The sequence below is a fragment of the Gobius niger genome (genome assembly GCF_951799975.1).
Source record: "Gobius niger genome assembly, chromosome: 6".
Taxonomy (NCBI): domain Eukaryota; kingdom Metazoa; phylum Chordata; class Actinopteri; order Gobiiformes; family Gobiidae; genus Gobius; species Gobius niger.
The window spans coordinates 6,500,629-6,518,161 of NC_136857.1; the positions used below are offsets into that span (position 1 = coordinate 6,500,629).

Consider the following 17,533-nt stretch of genomic DNA (forward strand, 5'->3'; position numbering starts at 1 on the left):
TATGTACAGTATTTTGTATAAACATGCAGTATCAACGGGTATGAACTATGTATATAGGCAAAACTACACACTGATGGGTTGCTTGATTGCTTCCGTGTTGCCTTTTCTTTAGTGTTGCTTCAACAAAAGAATATGCTAAACAAATCAGGAGGATGCTTGTCATAATAAAAAATAAAAAAAACAGGAAAAATACAACATTCAATTTCCATAAAAGTTGCGGTCGACTGCATTAGAATCACATTGTCTTGCACACAAACAGTTTTTGCTGTCACAGATTATATTAACTATCAATTTATCCAGATTTGGTGTCACTTTCACACAGAGAATTTCTATCTGAGAGACCTCACAACGAAACAAACCAATTACATTCCGTGAATGCAGCATTGGACTGGAAGGTGTCTCTTGTGTTTGTTCAGAGGAAGCACAACTTCAGCCTCACGACATTTCATCACAATAAAAGAAATTACACAGATTTAAAGGAACAGAATGACACCTAGTAGTGCAATTTAATTCGGCTGTTTGGTAAGCTGTATAGAAAATAGACATGGATCAGTGCCTTCGCCAGTTTGTACTTGCAATCAGAGCGACAAATCATACCCTTATACCATAAATACAAAGAAAATTCAACCGACTCATTAGGGCTGCACAATATATTACCGAATTACTGTGACTGCAATAATAACTGCCGCAATATTGCAAGAAGCCACGATATATTGCACATTCTCTAAGGTCCTCCATCTGACTGAGATTTACACATTTTATGCGAACACAGCCTAAAACACTGCATTGTAGCTTTAAAATGTGCAAAAGTTCTTTAGTCATGATTTACCTAATTTGGTTCCATTTTAACCTTGTTTTGGCCCGAATTGAGTTTTTTCTAAGTCTTATTTTGACACTATTTAGTGAAAAAACAAGAATTGTATTGCAATCGACTGTTATCAATTTCCCCATATCGTGCAGCCCTACTACTCGTGTAATTTAACCTGCAACATAAATAATTAAAGCTTTGTCGATGCCGTACGTCAACGTAACATTTGGAGTTAAAGTGCTCGAGTCCAAAATCAAATCAAAAACAAGCATGTAAAACAAAACAAAAGGCCAAAAATGAAGCGAACAACACCGCGAACTGGAAGGCGTCCCTGGTAAGTTGAGAATTGCTTATTTTGTTACTTGGAAGGCTTGTCTCCTTTATGACTGTAAGACGGTTATAGGGATTCCTTTGAAGTCAAACCCTTGTGTGGAGTCCGTGACTAATGGCAGTAGCACTGAACAGGAGAGATACTGAATCAGGAGGCATGGGGCGCGAGGAGGTGGCAGACTGCTGTTCGACATAACCAGTCTCTATTGTACCTGCGTGGTTCAGGTTGCAGCCACTTCACGCGTTTCTTCTTCTAAACAAAATTTTAAAAAAAACTACAAAAAAACACTAGCTGTGGGCCTTTTTGTCAATTTGAATGCGACATCGCCTTTTGTGTGTGGAGTGAAAGCGTCTGAATAATAATCCTAACAAACAACAACAACATCAACAACAACATCAACCCGTTTCGAAAAACAAAGGCATGGATTTAAGTTTCCTCTCAGATTTCCTGAGACGAAAGGTGGAAAGGTGAACGAATCAAAAAAGGCAGTGTGTTTCTCGGTAGCTTGATATGCGCCTATCGCCTACTATCCGCTACCCCGACGTCTAGGAATGTACTTCAAAAGAACATCTACATCATGAAGACTGGCAGGTGAGGATCATGGTGCACCACACACCTACGGAATGGACCTGCTTGTGTTATTTCTCTATCATATGGCAGTATAAAGCATTTATTATTATTATTATTACTATCATTATTAGCACGATTCTAAGCAAACTGTGTCACTAAAGGGAAGGGCTGGGGGAGTACATTACGAGTGACTAGATGCCAGGTTTTCCCCCTCTTTCTTTATCTACTAGTATTCTTATGTATGGAACAACAACCCCGATACAAAAATAGATCTAAAGCAAATCAGTGGAGTGTCTGTCCTTTCGGTGTCATCTTGGCCAATGACATGAATTCGTATGACATGATGCACTACAGTGTTTCCCGTATATCATGTCTGGATGAGAACTATGGATCTTTCTGGAGGGTGGCGGAGCTGGGGAGTGGAGGGGGCATGTACAGTAGTGGTGGTCTTCCTCTTGGGTTACATATTAGGTTGAAGGAGCCGAGGGTTGATTGGATACGTCGGAGGAAGGGGGGGTAGATGGGGAGAGGAGTTGCGGGTGGGGAGGGGGCTGTGGAGTTTACTTCTTGGCGGTCAGGCCTGCGAGGGCTTGATCCACCTCCTCCTCGGGCTGGAGAGGGTGCCACTGGGCGATGGGGCGGCGCGGGTTGGCCAGCATGTCGGACCAGTGCTTCAGGCCCGCCCCCGTGGACTTGCTCCCCACCCAGATCTTGCCGATGGCGTCGTTCTTACCGATCTTGTCATAATCGAGCACTGTGATGACGGCTTGGATTTTCTGGCGGAGGAGAGAAGAAATTGTAACTATAAATGGTCCACTTCATGGTGCACTTTCACCTTTTTTGCCACTCAAAGCCCTTAAAATGGAATAATCATTCACTCATCAGTCACTCACTATCACCCACATTCATGCACAAGTGTAATACTGCAGACAAACACTACAGACAAGTAGGTGATCCAACAGCCTGTCTGCAGGTTAAGTTTGTCTCTGCTGCCCTCAAACACAAAATAAACATCATCACAAATGATTGATTATTAAAGGAATAGGCCACGTTTTTACATACTGAGATATGTTCTTACCTTAGCTTTGATGAGTTCTTTAGTGCCTGTCTGATCTTCACCCGTGCCTTCAGTCAAATAAACACAGCGCAGACAGCGTTAGCATTTAGCCTCTCCCTCTCTCCACTATAGCTCCAAAACTGGTCAAGATAGAAGCTACCAAGCTCTTCCACGTTTTCCCTATTTAAATATGGTTACGTGAAGTGTTCCACTACAAAGTATAATTACACAAAATTAAACAATGTGGATTTTCTAAGCGGATAAAAGGGGGGACTATATTGTAAGGCATAATAATACCAGGAGTAATTTGGCATCCGCACAGTAAAGTGAAGTTTACTGCGCAGTAAAGTGAAGATTACTGCGCGGATTTCGAACGACTCCTGGTATTATTACGCCTTACAATATAGTTCCCCCTTTTATCCGCTTAGAAAATCCACATTGTTTAATTTTGTGTATTATACTTTGTAGTGGAACACTTCACGTAACCATATTTAAATAGGGAAAACGTGGAAGAGCTTGGTAGCTTCTATCTTGACCTGTTTTGGAGCTATAGAGGAGAGAGGGAGAGGCTAAATGCTAACGCCGTCTGCGCTGTGTTTACGTGACTGAAGGCACAGGGGAAGACCAGACAGGTCCTAAAGAACTCGTCAAAGCTAAGGTAAGAACATATCTCAGTATGTAAAAACGTGGCCTATTCCTTTAAAGATGGAGGAAAAGCCGCGCATTACAAGTACTGAAATGACAGATATTAGAGGTGCATTATGCAACTTTTTTTGTGGAAAAAAAAGTTGATATTTGTGTGTATTTGACCTTGTAGTGACCCAGCGGCTGTATGAGTGGTTACCATGGCGCCTTTACTTTCCATCACAGTGGTCTCTAAGAGGCTCCGGGATCAATTGTTTGGAAGGTTTTCACTGCTAACCAGAAAACCTACAAAATGATTGATCCTGGAGCATTGTAGAGACCACCGTGATCAAAAGTAAAGGCAGAATTCTGACCACTCATACAGCCAATGGGTCACTACAAGGTCAAGTACACACAAATACAAACTTTTTTTTAGCATAAAAAGTTGCGTATTGCACCTTTAAGGTTTAGTACAGGGCATTTTGTACTGTGCTTTTACCTGTAATCAATTTATGTTTAGAAAGTCTCATCTTTTTGTTTATCGTTATGCATTGTTTGGAGTATGTGCCTTTTTATCCCTTCATGTGGATGCAAATCTATCTTTGTTTGTATTTTTTTGTAAATAATTAATTACAGTAGCCTGCAGTATATAACAATTATAAGGAGCATTTATTTAGAGTTGGAGAAAGCTGTGCTATTTACTTAATCATTTAATCGCAAATCAAAGGCTGAAAGTTAAAATTTCCTTGTTTTACATGACCTGTGATAACATTCTCACCTGCATTTGCTCGAGAGGAATCTCAAAACTGAACGACTCGTTGTAATAGGGATTCAACGTGTTCTTTTTCACTGTTGTCTTCTTCTTCTTCAGCCTCTTTCCATTCTGCAGCAGGTTAATTTTCACGTAGGGATCTGCAATATGCACAAGAATAGGGATCAGTGGACCGAGGAGTGCAATGCCTCATGCAACCAACAGATGGGGCCAGTGGTGAAGTCAGGGGGAATCATGGATGCTGCATGAAGTACTGCAGCGTCAGCACGTGAGCGGAGCAGGGCTGAGCTCACAGTTACCATCCTCCATAAAACTGCTACAGCCATAATCCTAATTCCACTTGAAGCTAAACACGCATGCAATTTGGTCCGGGGCTGACAGCAGTAAAATTGTAAACTCCCTAATAGCCTAGTTAAATTGCATTATGCTTCCCCTATGCTCTGTGTCATTACCTGACAGTCCACCCACGTCCATTTTCTTCAGGTTCTTTGCCTCCAGAATACAGATGGTGAGCTTGCCAGCCGTGGGGACGTAACGAAGGGAGATGCAAATGTCACCCAGCTTCTCCGGCTGTGGAAAGAACTCATATTATTCTTATGTTAGTTAAATGGTGACATATAATAAGCGGCTGTGCTCCTTATATCTAAATCTGTGTTGCATTATTACGATGATTATGAGTATGATTTAACTTAAAAGTAGTTATTAATTAGTCTTTATACATATAAGCATTTAGTTTGTAATTATAATCACAGTTTTACCTCTTCTTGATCTGCGCTATCAAGGTCTCTCCACTCCTCGATTGGCTTGGCCAAGTCCAGTGTATTCATGGGGAATTTAAGCTCCCCAATGACGTCATGTTTGGAGAAGCGATCAAAGTCATAGACAGACATTACCAGAGTCTTCCCTCCCATCTCTTGGAATGGAATCTAAAAAAAAGGTAAAGGTATATTTTGAACCTAGAAGTACTTAACCTGAAATAGATTTCTCAGGGAGCTCTGAAATAGATAGTGTTTGGGGACAAAATGGTCTGACCTAATAGCATGCTGCCTCAGCAGAAGGAGCTGACTTTGGCACAGTAAAGCAGTTTGAATTGTTTTTTATAGAGCTGTGTCAGCAGGCAGGGCGCACCAGAGGTGGCCCTCTCCTTTAATTTGATTCTTTGCCATATTCTCTTTGTCAAACACCTTCAATATGTCTGCTGCCTTTCATCCCGACAGGCCAAAAAGGTTAGCTCAGAGGAAATCTTTTCCATGCCTGGAAGAAAAAGAACTGGAGGTTCCCCTTTAGCAGGACCTGGCTGACATCAAACGGGCCGGTGTGATATTGTTTAAATAAGTCATGCTCAGACTCACTTTAAACGTGAAGGTCTCGTTGAACACTGGATTGAGCGTCTTCTTGTGAACTTTGGTGTCAAACTTCTTCTTTTTGTCTGGGAGCACGTAGACCTTGACATAGGGGTCTGAGGTGCCGCCGCTGTCCATGGAGAGGAGGTCAGCTGCCTGCAGGATGCCTACGGTCAGCTGCAGAGAGGACAGCATATGGTCAGAAGCACAATCAGAAAGACCCAGATATATCTTTATTTTCACCCTTACCTTGCCTTCCGTGAAGTCATAATCAATGGAATACTGCAGCTTGCCAAGTTTCTCTTTCTCTTTTACTTCTTCCTCCTTTGCTTCAGGCAGATCGGGTTCCACATCATCTTCCTCATCATCATCGTCCTGTGGTTTCTGTACAGACAGATGGGAGGGAGGGGCGGGCGGCAGAGAGGGCAGTGAGAGGCCAGTCCAGAGGCATATGCTGCTGTGCTGAACACCGAGCCGTGGGCATCAGCAGTCGGGTTAGTTTCAGCACCTACCTGCCACTTACCACAGCTCACCAAATGTTACAAGTGCAATTTATTCATCGATGGCCAAGGATGCAACCTGACTTGATTTCACTGTTTCATGGGTGACACCATTTGCTGTATTTCTTTTTTGTAAATATTGCGTGTATTTTTCTTATTAACAATGTGTGGTAGAAAGTCTTTTCTAACACCAGAAAGCAGGAAGCAAGAAAAAAGATGAGAGAAAGAAGAGTATAAGTCAGTTTCATGCACAGACATGTACCAAGACTTGCAACACTAACAGCCGGTAAAAAGAGAACACTCATTACTCAGCTTTACTAAATGTTTGAGAGGGATCTTAGAGGCACATACAAATCGAAGTATATTATCAAGAGTCCCACTCAACACAAATGAGTCATCTCAAATAGTTATCTGTAATTGTGCCCACACAGCAACAATAATAAGGAGAAATAAACTGCCAAAGATGAAATTACATTCTTCCATAACGCTGCTGTGGTGCCACATTGTACAAGATGATCCTCAGGTGTTACAGTATCTCAGCATCAGCGGATGTTGGAGTGTCTTTAATACACTCCAGGTAACACTCTAGACTCCATCATTGCCAATAATTAATTTACAGCCGTTGTTGTTGCCATCAATCTTACTCACAGAATGTCTAATAATTTCATTTATTTTTAGGCAGTTGTGATTAATCATGTACAAACGGCAGTTTGCTCTGACAAACTTTCATTTGGAAACCGTAGGGCTGCCCAGCATGACCTATTTTCCTACAGCTGCGCTCCTAAAAACAGAGAAATGAAACACACATCTTTGTAAGACTGTAGTGTGCTGCTACTTACTTTTAGCTAGAAAAGAATGGGCTCTCTCTCTCTCTCTCACTCACACACACATACACGCACAGTCACACACAGACACACGTATCTGCACGCATGCTTGAGCATGCCCACGCTCTCATACGCTCATGTTCACACACGCTGATAAAGTTGTCCTTATTTGTGGCATTCTCTATCTTTGAAGTGCTAATGCTTTTCATTCATGCATGCCAGGCCACACAATGCAGGATTCAAAACGACATTTCTCTGTGATGGCAAATGTAAATGAATTACCCCGGAAAGCTTGGGAATGTATTTGCTTTATTGTTGATTGAAGACAGATTTTTGTTGAGGTTCAAAAATTCTGTGTGCATCCATGAAAGCTTCATGCTAGGCTGGGCTTTGTTTTATGTTTTCACTGTGGTCTTAAAGACGGAGATGCGGTATGTCTGAATGTGCGCCCACTCCTCTGCTGCATGAAGTGAATCACACGATGTTAAAGCTCTAACAAAATGAGTTAGATGTCTATGTCAGCGCCTGAGCGTGGGCACAGGTCCTGACACACCGCTTCTCCTCAGTCATACGAACGGCTTTAGTTTAGACTTTCACCAAAGTATCTGCAGCATGGGTCATCCAGGAAAGTTACTCTCAAGTCAAGTTGTGGCCATTCAATGGTACCTACTGCAAGGGCATATGCTGGCCTTTGTCAAGGTCATCTTTCTCATGTAGTGCGCGTGTTTGGATGAAGGTATACAGTTGTGAGTGTGAATTTGAGCAAAGTTTAAAATCTGTCATAGTCAGTTTACGGTTAAGTAAATGTCTGTTTATTGTAGTGATGATACAAAATGAGTAAGTTTATTTGACAAATACCCAGCTTATCCCTTGCACATGCATGTTAGTGATTCTAGTGAGTTGCTAAGTGCACTTGTCATTCCAAGGGTCAAAGGATGAATTTCATGTTTATTTGCATTTGGAAAGGCAAAGACTGTTGGGTTTTAGGGGCAGAAATGGCAAACTCTAGAGAGGTTCAAGACATAGCAGTTGGTGCGGCATATCAGTTCAGTGGATTTGCGAAGCAGCTGATTCGCTCCCATTGATTCCTCAAGCAACCGCAGCACCTAAGCTTGCAAAGAACTAAGGAAGCCATAGCACTCATTGTCATAGTCATCGACATCATCAACATCAAACCCGCAATCCATCCAACCCTTCCAACAAGACCAAGCCCCCAAGCCCGCCACCCCCATTCACCCCCACCCAACCCCCCATCCCCTCGCCAGCCCTGGTCTGCGCTTACACAGAGTGGCCAGAGAGGGGCGCTGCGTGCTGTCAGACCTACCGTAGGCCAGAGAGGTCCATCACAGTCAAGATACACGGAGCACACATAAGACATAAAGCAAGAAGGAGGAAGAGCAGAGACAAAGGAAGAGATTGAACTCACAACAGACACCAAAAATACGGGTTATCACAACAAATGCAGTCAGCTACACCATCGGGAGCGGCGGAGAATGACAGTGGAGCCAATCGTATCGTCTGATGTTTTAAAATAACTCCGCTTTCATGTGCGGCATTTTTGTGAGGCACATTTTTAAGGCGCATTGTGCTATCGGTGACAGGCAAGACAAAAGCATGGGACGGACCACTTATTTCCATAATGACTCCTAATTACCTCTGAATGCTATTGTTTGCCTTTATGGATGCGTCCCGTCATTTTCCGCCATCTTCCCCCCAAAAAACCACAATAACAATAATGACAAATACATTTAAAATAACGTAACAAAACATGAAAACTTGTAAAAAAGACGCTGACTGCATTATAAAACTCTGGAAAAAAAAGTAATGCGGCAAAAAAAAAAGAAAAAAAGAGATAAAATTGGCGTTCTTCTTTCAACAGCTGTCACATAATAGGCCAGGTTCAATATGGAGGTTAGCGTTGGCATGGCAGCAGTGTAGTTGTGGACTCCGCCCACTGCCCCGCCAGCCTTGAAACATACCTGTCCACCTGTGAGGTTCTTCATGCCCATGTCACCCTTCCCCTTCTTGCCCTTCTTGTTCTTCTTCTTCTTGCAGCAGCACTTCTTGATGACGCAGAAGCAGCACGTTACGATGAGCAGAGCGGCGACCACAGCGATGGCGATGATGGCCCATGATGGCACTGAGGAGCAGAGAGAGGAGTGGGGATTGTAAAAAAGAGGATGTTGTATTGAATTTGGTAGCAGTTTTGCATTTAAGATTGTTATGGGTCTAGAAAATACTGTTACCCAACAATCAACTTCAATATTGAAAAACAACCATAATTTATCATCCTTTTTTTATCAGCTATTGACCAAGTTTTAATCTTTTGTCCTCATCAAAAACAAACTTGGTGTGATGTTTATTTGTTTCATTCATTCATGCTTCAATAATCCTGCATATTTCCACACTCAAACCATCCTACATGCTGATACATGCAGAGAAATCCATGACGTGAGAATCAAAATCTCTACACCTTCACCTGTCTTGTTCCAACTAGTATAGCATTGTTTAAAGCCACATAAAACCAGTTGGTAAGAAGTGAAATTGCAAAAGTGCTCCCCAGCCCAACAAATGTTCATCATCGTACTAAAATTGGCATACCAGAAAAAGGTCTATGTAAGCTTATCATTAGTTTATAAGTTTATAACATCATAAACTTTTATTATGTGACATTTTTGAGCACCATTGGTTGAGATTTCAATGAACACATGGGGCCCGATCTTGTGTTCCTAAAAGCAGGCTTGTGTGCTGACATCAAGCGCTCTGTTAAATCTTCAGCTTAAGACTTAAGTGGGCTGGACAGACACCCATAGTGATGTCCCTGTGGTCCCTCCTGAAGCGTTTTCCTCCTACAGACTGTGCCAGACTAGAATATGTTCCATTACTGTGGTTGGCGGTGGGTGTAGGGGGGTGTTTTAATCACATGCACATTGCCCCGCACTCTTTAATACTAGCCCTATAGCGGGACCATCGATATGTTCTCTCTCTCTTTCGGGACATGCACACTTTGTCCTGCGAGAGCTTAATAAGATGTCGCCCATGTGTAGTGAAGTTAATGTAAAGAAGAGGACCGCAACGCTTGTTGTAGTCAGCGCTGCATGTAGCACACCATGTTTCAGCTGAACCCTTTTCTTTCCTCAGGCTACTGGCCACAAGCACTGCTGCACTGTTGTATGTACGCAAGGTACCAGCTTCGTCTTGAGCGACACTGTTGTTGCGATAGATGGAAAATTGGGCCCCAAAAGTTATATCAGAGGTGCAGATAAGGTAAATCTCACAATCTCACATCTCGCATCACACATTCAGGTAGCCGATGTCCAAAGTTATCTTTTTTTGTGATAATACAGTGGTATCACAAATATAGAAAACTATGGACATCGGCTATGTGAGTGTCAGTTTTCAAAGCAGTCTTGTATTTTAATCATTAGGATAGTTTTTATCCGTGGGTATTTGGTCTTCTGATGTCTGTACAGTCAATATAGAGCCTTAATTTGGCCGTTACAGTGCCTGTTGTGCCTATGCTACAATCCATTTTTATTTCCTCACCTGCTATACAGTTATTAGAACGCACAATTTTGTGTTGAGATATATTGGGTGATTTCATTATCAAACTCTTCATGTTCGAAATCTGCTGAAGTGATTACTGAGTAGAAGTGTCGAGAGTACAGACAAATTCTGTGACATTTCACCAAACGTTCATTAACCTTCTTTCTGTCATGTCCTCTGTCAAATATATTTAGTGAAAGGCGCTAGGTTAGCAATTAGTTTGGGTGAAAATTAGATTTAGCCGTCATTAGGAAGGCCAGGCTGGGATCAATACTGAATAAAGACATTAAGAGGTTGCCGGCAGGCCTGTAGGATATCCAATTCCAAAACCATTGCTTTAAGTCCGGTCAATTTAAGTTTGGTTGAGCGGAAACTCACGTGGGATTTTGTCGATTTCGTTTAAGAATTTGTTCTTAATGTCATCGAAGGCGTCATTCTTGGTGCTGACGGGTTCGGTGGAGTTGCTGTTCTCCGCGGCGCCGGCGACCATGGCGACCGGGGCGGGAGTCACAGTCTCGGCACCGGCACCCGTGGGCTTGGCGGCACCCACGGGCGTCGTCTGATGCTTGAACAAGTTCCACTTCGCCATTTAGGCTGCACACACAGTCCCTGCAACAGACAGAAGAGACAGAGTCCAGTGAGGCCGATAAAAATGATCATTAACGTTGATTAAAGAGCAACCAGTGTGCTATGAAACTATAAGATGAAGCCTGAGCCGGCGCAAATACCGCTTGGGGGAGAGAAAGTGAGAATAATATCAATTTTAATTTCTCTGACAAATATTTTGCTTTGATTTGAAATAAAGATACACGCCACAATGCAAATTCCAAACATGTCTCCAAGCATTAACATTCAAAACCTCAAAATCTTCACATCTTGTTACTATATCGCAAGAAGCCACCATACATCACAAAATCCCTGTGTGAATCAAATGTGTCATTATGAAGGAAATACTAGGAAGGAAAACTATATTAATACAGCAAATTCCAATCGAGAATAGTCCCAGTTTGTGTCTATGGCAAGTACGGTTTAGCAATTAATATCGCAGTCCCAAGTCTAATCATGGTCTACAAATAATTTAGTGTTATTTAATTGGAAAGATTTTTTAGCAGGGCTTCACATGAAATATAATGACTGAGATTTACACATTTTTAGCCTAAAACAAAATGAATGGTGACTTAAAAATGTGTGCAATAACTTAAAAATGTGTGCAAGTTCCATTTAAGTCACGATTTCCCAAATTTAGTTCCATTATAGCGTGTTTTAGTCCTTTTTTTACGTCTTATTTTAATAGGGGGGACAAATTCAAATTATTTTTCAGCAGCAACATTCAAAACACCACAATATTCGCATGCACTTCGGGAACATCTTTGAAGAGGTTTTATCACAGGATTAGCAAGTATTAAGAGAAACATTGAGATTAAATATTTTCTTCTCTGCCCCGGGAATTATTACCTAAATAACTGCTGTCCTTGACGTTCGCTAATTGCAACTATTCCAATTTAGATTCCGATGCGATTGCGCCTAATCTTCCTGAACAAATAATCCCCTACACCCACGGCCATGTATGTAACGTGTGGCGACTGCATGTTCTTCCGCAGGCCATGGATGTGAAATGGTGGTTCTTACTCTGCCCTCAGGAGAACGAATGAGGTGTCAGTGTCCTCAGAGGTCAGCCATGCTATTAGAGTCCTGCGCTGAACCTGCTCACACCTTCATCCGCTGGTCACGGTGTAGCCGGTGGGCCCCGGTGACTGTGATACGAATGAGTGAATGATGGGAGGACTCATTCTTGTAGTGCTTCATAGTAGTTGATCAAGTTACTGGAACACAATCTATGTGAAAACCTTTTGTTCCCCTCTCCACAACACCATTAGCGTTGGCTCATTAACCCAAGAGCACAAATGGAAAAGAAGTTGCCGCAGTAGCTTTTAAAAGCGGCTAAGCTACACCTTCACTGAGCAGAAGAGTCACATTAAAAAATAACACGGCTGAAAATCAACAATCACAAAGTCCATTAACACGTTTAAATTTTGCGTTTCGCTGTTATTATGGCAACCATGGCAAACTCTGCTATATTACCAGGCAAACTCTGATAACTGATCAAATGTTGCCGCATAATGAATATGCTCATTAACTGCTAATGAAAACAGCTCAAATCAGACGGATGTTTTTTAGATGCTATCTATTTATAAAAAGAAGGAAAACACATAACACGGCAAAGTTCTCTGCTCATATATTGCACCAACATATCATGTACAGTCAGCCTGATGCATACGTCTAATAAAGCAAATCTTGCAGTATATATGATATATTTAATCCATCAAGCAAGTAATTTTCCCATAAATGAAAGTACTCCACCAAACATGTTGATCTGGAGATTATTGTCAAGAATTTAATTAAATGTTTCCACAGATGACTCCCAATGGATGACTTTGAAGCAACTGGTTTATCCAAATGTCTCAATATTACTGGGTGCTTTCACTAAATTAGTAGAACATAATTACATTCAGTATGTGCACAACAGAAACCAATATCTTTCATGATCTGAATTACATGGAATTAAAGCACATACTTTTACAATTACAAACACAAACTGCTGACATAATACTGTTAAGCTATATTAAAAGCTTTCTACGTCATTGTACATTGTATTGTCTTTTATGAACAATACAATGTACATTAAGCTCCAACAATAGCCCAATCAAGGTTACAGCTTTACCAGGCCGTTAAAAAGCTTGTGCAAATATTTACTTCAACTAACCCACACTTGTTTTCCTTTTGTGCGATGATATTTGTTTCTACAGAGGGCCCAGCATAGCCATTAACGCCACAAAAGATTGATTATAGGTATCCAAAGCGCAATCGGCCATTTTCAGTGCCTCTGACACACAGTATTACAAAGGGGCTGTGAGGTCAGCAGGCACAGACAATATTTATAAGAAATCACCATCAATCCTGTCTTGTCTCTCCATTGTATTTTGCTGGAAGCCGCTATGCCTGACCGATACAGAACAACCCGGAGTCATTCCCCAGGAAAAAAAGGTTTTCACTGGCTTAAAAAAAAGGTTCAATCAGGCTTCTTATCGCGTCTAGAAATCACAGTTTGACAAGTGCAGCCTGCCGAGAGAGCGCGGTGAGTGATTGGGCTAGACCCCAGTCAGAAGGAGCAGAGAAGGCAAGAAAACCCCAAGCACGCACATCACTGTTAGGCCTGTTTTATTTAAGTCTTAGATGGTAGCAACAAATAGGGGGAGAAATGTCTACGTCTGAAGAAGCAACAAAGATACCCAGCGTATGTACAAATGATTCAGATTGAAGCTGGCAGTTAGGGGGATGAGCTTGTATTATTTAAAGTTCATGCATTTTCAATAAGCGTTTTTAAAATAACTCGCAATGCGTCTGGTGATGTTATGGCCGGTGCTTCACCGGGCAGTGCAGAAATGAAAATTGTATGTTTTTAAAGAAAAAAAAGGAAAAAAAGGAAAGGAAATGACTGCTTGAGCGATCTCATTTTGTTGTCATTTCAGGACCACTGTTCTAGCTGTTGATTACCATCCCAGCAGCGACACTGTCACCGAGTTCTGATGTAATATTCTGTGCGCCTTATATAGTGATTTGTGCATGAATATGATTTTTTTTGTCATGAAGCTAAATATGTACCAACTGAGGACTGCTTTATTCAGCATAAAAAGATGTTTGGGAGGAAGATACAGTAATTTAACACTTGCTCTGTAATGATATAGCATAGTAAGTACTTGAGATATCTGTCTGTATAAGTTGTTGCAGCCCTAAATGCACTCAGGAATACAGTTGCCAAAAGACAATGTTTTTCATTTGTCTTTTATTTTACCAGGAAAGCCCCCCTTCAATCTTCTGAATGTCGTTTTCAAGCAAGTCCCAGCTACAGAAGGGAAAGTACTGTTCATGATTTTAATGGTATGGAAAAGTGAAGCACCCGACAGAAACCTACGCAGTCACAGGTAGAACACACTCCACACAGAAAGGTCTCACTATAATGCATGCCCTATAATAAACTATAAACTGATTGATCCCATTCTCAACCACTTGATACGATTCAACAAGAATTACCGATTCTTTCGTAATCAGTAATACAATAAATAGATTTTTAAACCAAAATCCACTACTTTTCACTCTAAGGCACAGATACAAGACATAATAGTAAAATGAACAACAACAAAGATGTGTCTTGGTTTAGAGCAGGTGTGACAATAATGTTACAGTGACAATAATGTTACATCACTCACAGTTTTATGCTCGTTTTCTCCTGTTCGCCCCCCACACTGAGCCGGGCCGGGCCGCGCTTCAATTAACATTCATGATATGTGCCGGGCCGTTTTATCGCTCTCACTCTGAGGTCCAGCGCCAGGACGACAGAGGACAGACAGAGGGGACGCAGCCTGTTGTTTATGACTGCCACTTGTCCTGCGTCACACTCCAAACTGACTATCCCATTGTTTGATAGTGTACTTATAACAAAACAAATGCTTAATGCTCTGCTTTTAAAGTGCAGGTGTTATTGTTTATCCTTTTCTGGCATACTGTGACTGGAGTTAGCAAATTGGGTGTAATAATGTAATGATAATGACTATAAAAGCATGGATTTGTTTTTTTTACAAGAGCTTGAAAATCTCCTCAAAGCGCTACAGTGGACTTTTGTTCTTTCACTCCCGGCGGTAAATTAATTATATAGGCACAGCAGCCCAGCGTGGCCGCCAATCTGCAAAGACAGCCTCTCCAACCACCACCAGCCACTCGCACACATCAAATTCAAACAAGCGAGACAAGGTGGGTGACAGCAGCATGCAGCAGTCGGAGCCAGGATTCAAGCCGCTCACTTATGGATCCGTGGATGAGTGCTCTAACCACCGAGCCACTGCCGGGTGTGGTGTCTTACCCAGGGATATAACAACTGTGCACGCTTGGTTGAGGTTTGATTACGGTTGGTTGGGGGAAAGAAAATCAAGTCACTGTGCCAGTTTTGCCCAAAGAAAGTCACACGTTACCGCATTTGTGATGAGATCGAAATCTAGTAATGTGCGTAGTACCTGTGCCAGTTCCAATATCACAGTAGACAAATGCAGCATTGGCTCTGTTTGTTCCAGGCTCAGAATCTAGAGATGCACCGATCCAGCTTTTTTGCTTCCGATACCGATACTGAGGTTTTATTGACTCTTCTCCATTGTAAGATCAATAAAGTCATACTTTATTGTCATGTTACAGATCAATTATCAACTATATCTATTGATAAACTCTTGAATAAACATTTAACAAGGATCACTGGACTTTTCTACACTATCATATCCTTGGGTCTATGACAGGCTTTAGGTTACATTAATATAAACAACTCACATTAAGTGATCTGATCATATGTTAGATACAAACACTTGGCTTCAGCAGTGGTTATTTTATTTTATTAGGCTTATTTAGGTATTTCTATCATAGTTTCTGTCCCAGCCTTGATTAGTTTTCGTTAGCACTAGCATTAGCAGCTTTAGCATGACATTGCTAACCGCAGAATTTTAGATTAAAACTACCTCAGTGGTTGAATTTCTCAGGTCCTTAGCTTCACAATGATATACAGCATGCCCATATTCACTTAGATTTAGGTGATAAAAGTTGTGTTTTTAGGGCGTTGACGGCCAAAACTGGTAACGGTTCAGTATTTGTAGCCAATACCCGATATAGTATTTTTTCCAGATTGGTGCATCCCTACTTGAGAAAGACACTTCACCCTCCTTGCCTCCAGTGCCTGTTTGCTTGTGACTGTGTTTGTGAAGGTGACTGTGGGATGTAATTCAGCCCGTGGTTACAACCCAGTATGTCTCGTGTTCATTAAGTGCATGTTTATCGCCAAATAAACAAATGCCAATAAAAAGACGAGCTTCAGGGGGTGAAACAGTGAAAAGAAGGAAATGATGTGCTTGTCAGGCTTCCAGTTTATTTAGATCTACTGTTTTGATATTTCTACATTTTACACACGATCTTTATGCAGAAGGTGCAGTTACATTTATGACCTGAGGTGGCAGTAGTGAGTATAAAATGGCCGACTTGCATCTAGGCCCTTTAAGCCAGGTTTGGTAAGGACTTCCTAGCTGGAGGACTATATTGTGAATGTTTTAGGTTGATGAAGGGCAAATAAACTTCCACACTGTGGGCCCGATCTTGTGCATCAAAACGGAGACGCTAGCGTGACATTTTGCGCTCAGTAGGAGCACTTTGTGATCTTGCCACTCCAGACTTAGCGCATTTAAGTGGGTGGAGACACACACATTTTCCTCCAACCAGATCGACTCTGCGTCCAGGAGAGTGGTTGTGTGGGAGTGGGGGGTGAACATGTGCTTTTGTTTTGCTTCGCATTCACACCAAGCGCGGGCCGATCTGCGCCACAGCGGACGCTGTAGCTCTCGAGACGTGAACATCGTTTAGCTCACGATGGGGTAGATAAAGTTTTTAGTTTGACCTGTGAGAGCCCAAGGCTTAAGAAAGAACGCAAGACAGCGCAATGTAAACCGGGAAGTGAATGTCAGCCGTGTTTCCATCAGTGCAGTCACCTCCTCTTGTGACGCCCCCTCACAGGTGGCGGAGGCGAATGGCACATATAGCGCCGCCACTCGGAAAATAATTCGCCAAGAGCCTGCGCCGCCCTGTTCGCCGCCACAAGATCTGGCCCAGAATACTAAAAATGCAAACTACTTCTCTCTTTTTGGTCAATCTCAGTAATCGTCATGGGTCTTTATGATCATTAGGTTTATAGCCATTTCTTTGACAGAAACAGCACCTGGTTTTGGAGTTTGAATGAGACAATAGAAGACTACTTTGTGTGAAATGATACAGGAAGAAAGCATTGTTTTTAGTTTGAGTCATGTATAAAAAGTGTCTCAGCTACATGTATTTACTTTATAATGAAAAAATCAATTTGAGAATCTAAATCGATCAATATGTCCGGCCCTAAATCGACTATATTTCTACATAGTGCCAAGATAGCCACTAAAGGTTAATCTCGCATACTGCACCACCCACAGTGAGCCATTTTTGTTGCACCTGCCGCGATGCCCTTGAGCAAAGCTTTTAACCCCCAGCTGCTCCTGCCAGGACACTCACAACAGTGTCAGGTGGTGGTGGTGAAGCTTCAGG

The 17,533-nt window shown here is 41.9% G+C and overlaps 1 protein-coding gene across 4 annotated transcripts in view; it reads right to left on the reverse strand.

Annotated features, from left to right (window-relative positions):
• Positions 1 to 1,342: 1,342 nt before the first annotated feature.
• The window catches only part of LOC306963936 (synaptotagmin-2-like), a 75,736-nt gene continuing 59,545 nt past the window's right edge, over positions 1,343 to 17,533 (reverse strand). For 3 of the 4 annotated variants that reach the window (XM_079557711.1, XM_079557710.1, XM_079557712.1), the window contains 8 exons: positions 10,754 to 10,984; positions 8,809 to 8,969; positions 5,755 to 5,889; positions 5,515 to 5,682; positions 4,921 to 5,088; positions 4,615 to 4,732; positions 4,169 to 4,302; positions 1,343 to 2,485 (listed from right to left, as the gene is read on the reverse strand). In XM_079557711.1, coding sequence (XP_079413837.1) covers positions 2,270 to 2,485; positions 4,169 to 4,302; positions 4,615 to 4,732; positions 4,921 to 5,088; positions 5,515 to 5,682; positions 5,755 to 5,889; positions 8,809 to 8,969; positions 10,754 to 10,964 — 1,311 coding nt within the window. In that variant the 5' untranslated portion in view covers positions 10,965 to 10,984 and the 3' untranslated portion in view covers positions 1,343 to 2,269. The remainder of the gene's footprint in view (positions 2,486 to 4,168; positions 4,303 to 4,614; positions 4,733 to 4,920; positions 5,089 to 5,514; positions 5,683 to 5,754; positions 5,890 to 8,808; positions 8,970 to 10,753; positions 10,985 to 17,533) is intronic. The other variant, XM_079557713.1, reaches the window with a different exon arrangement.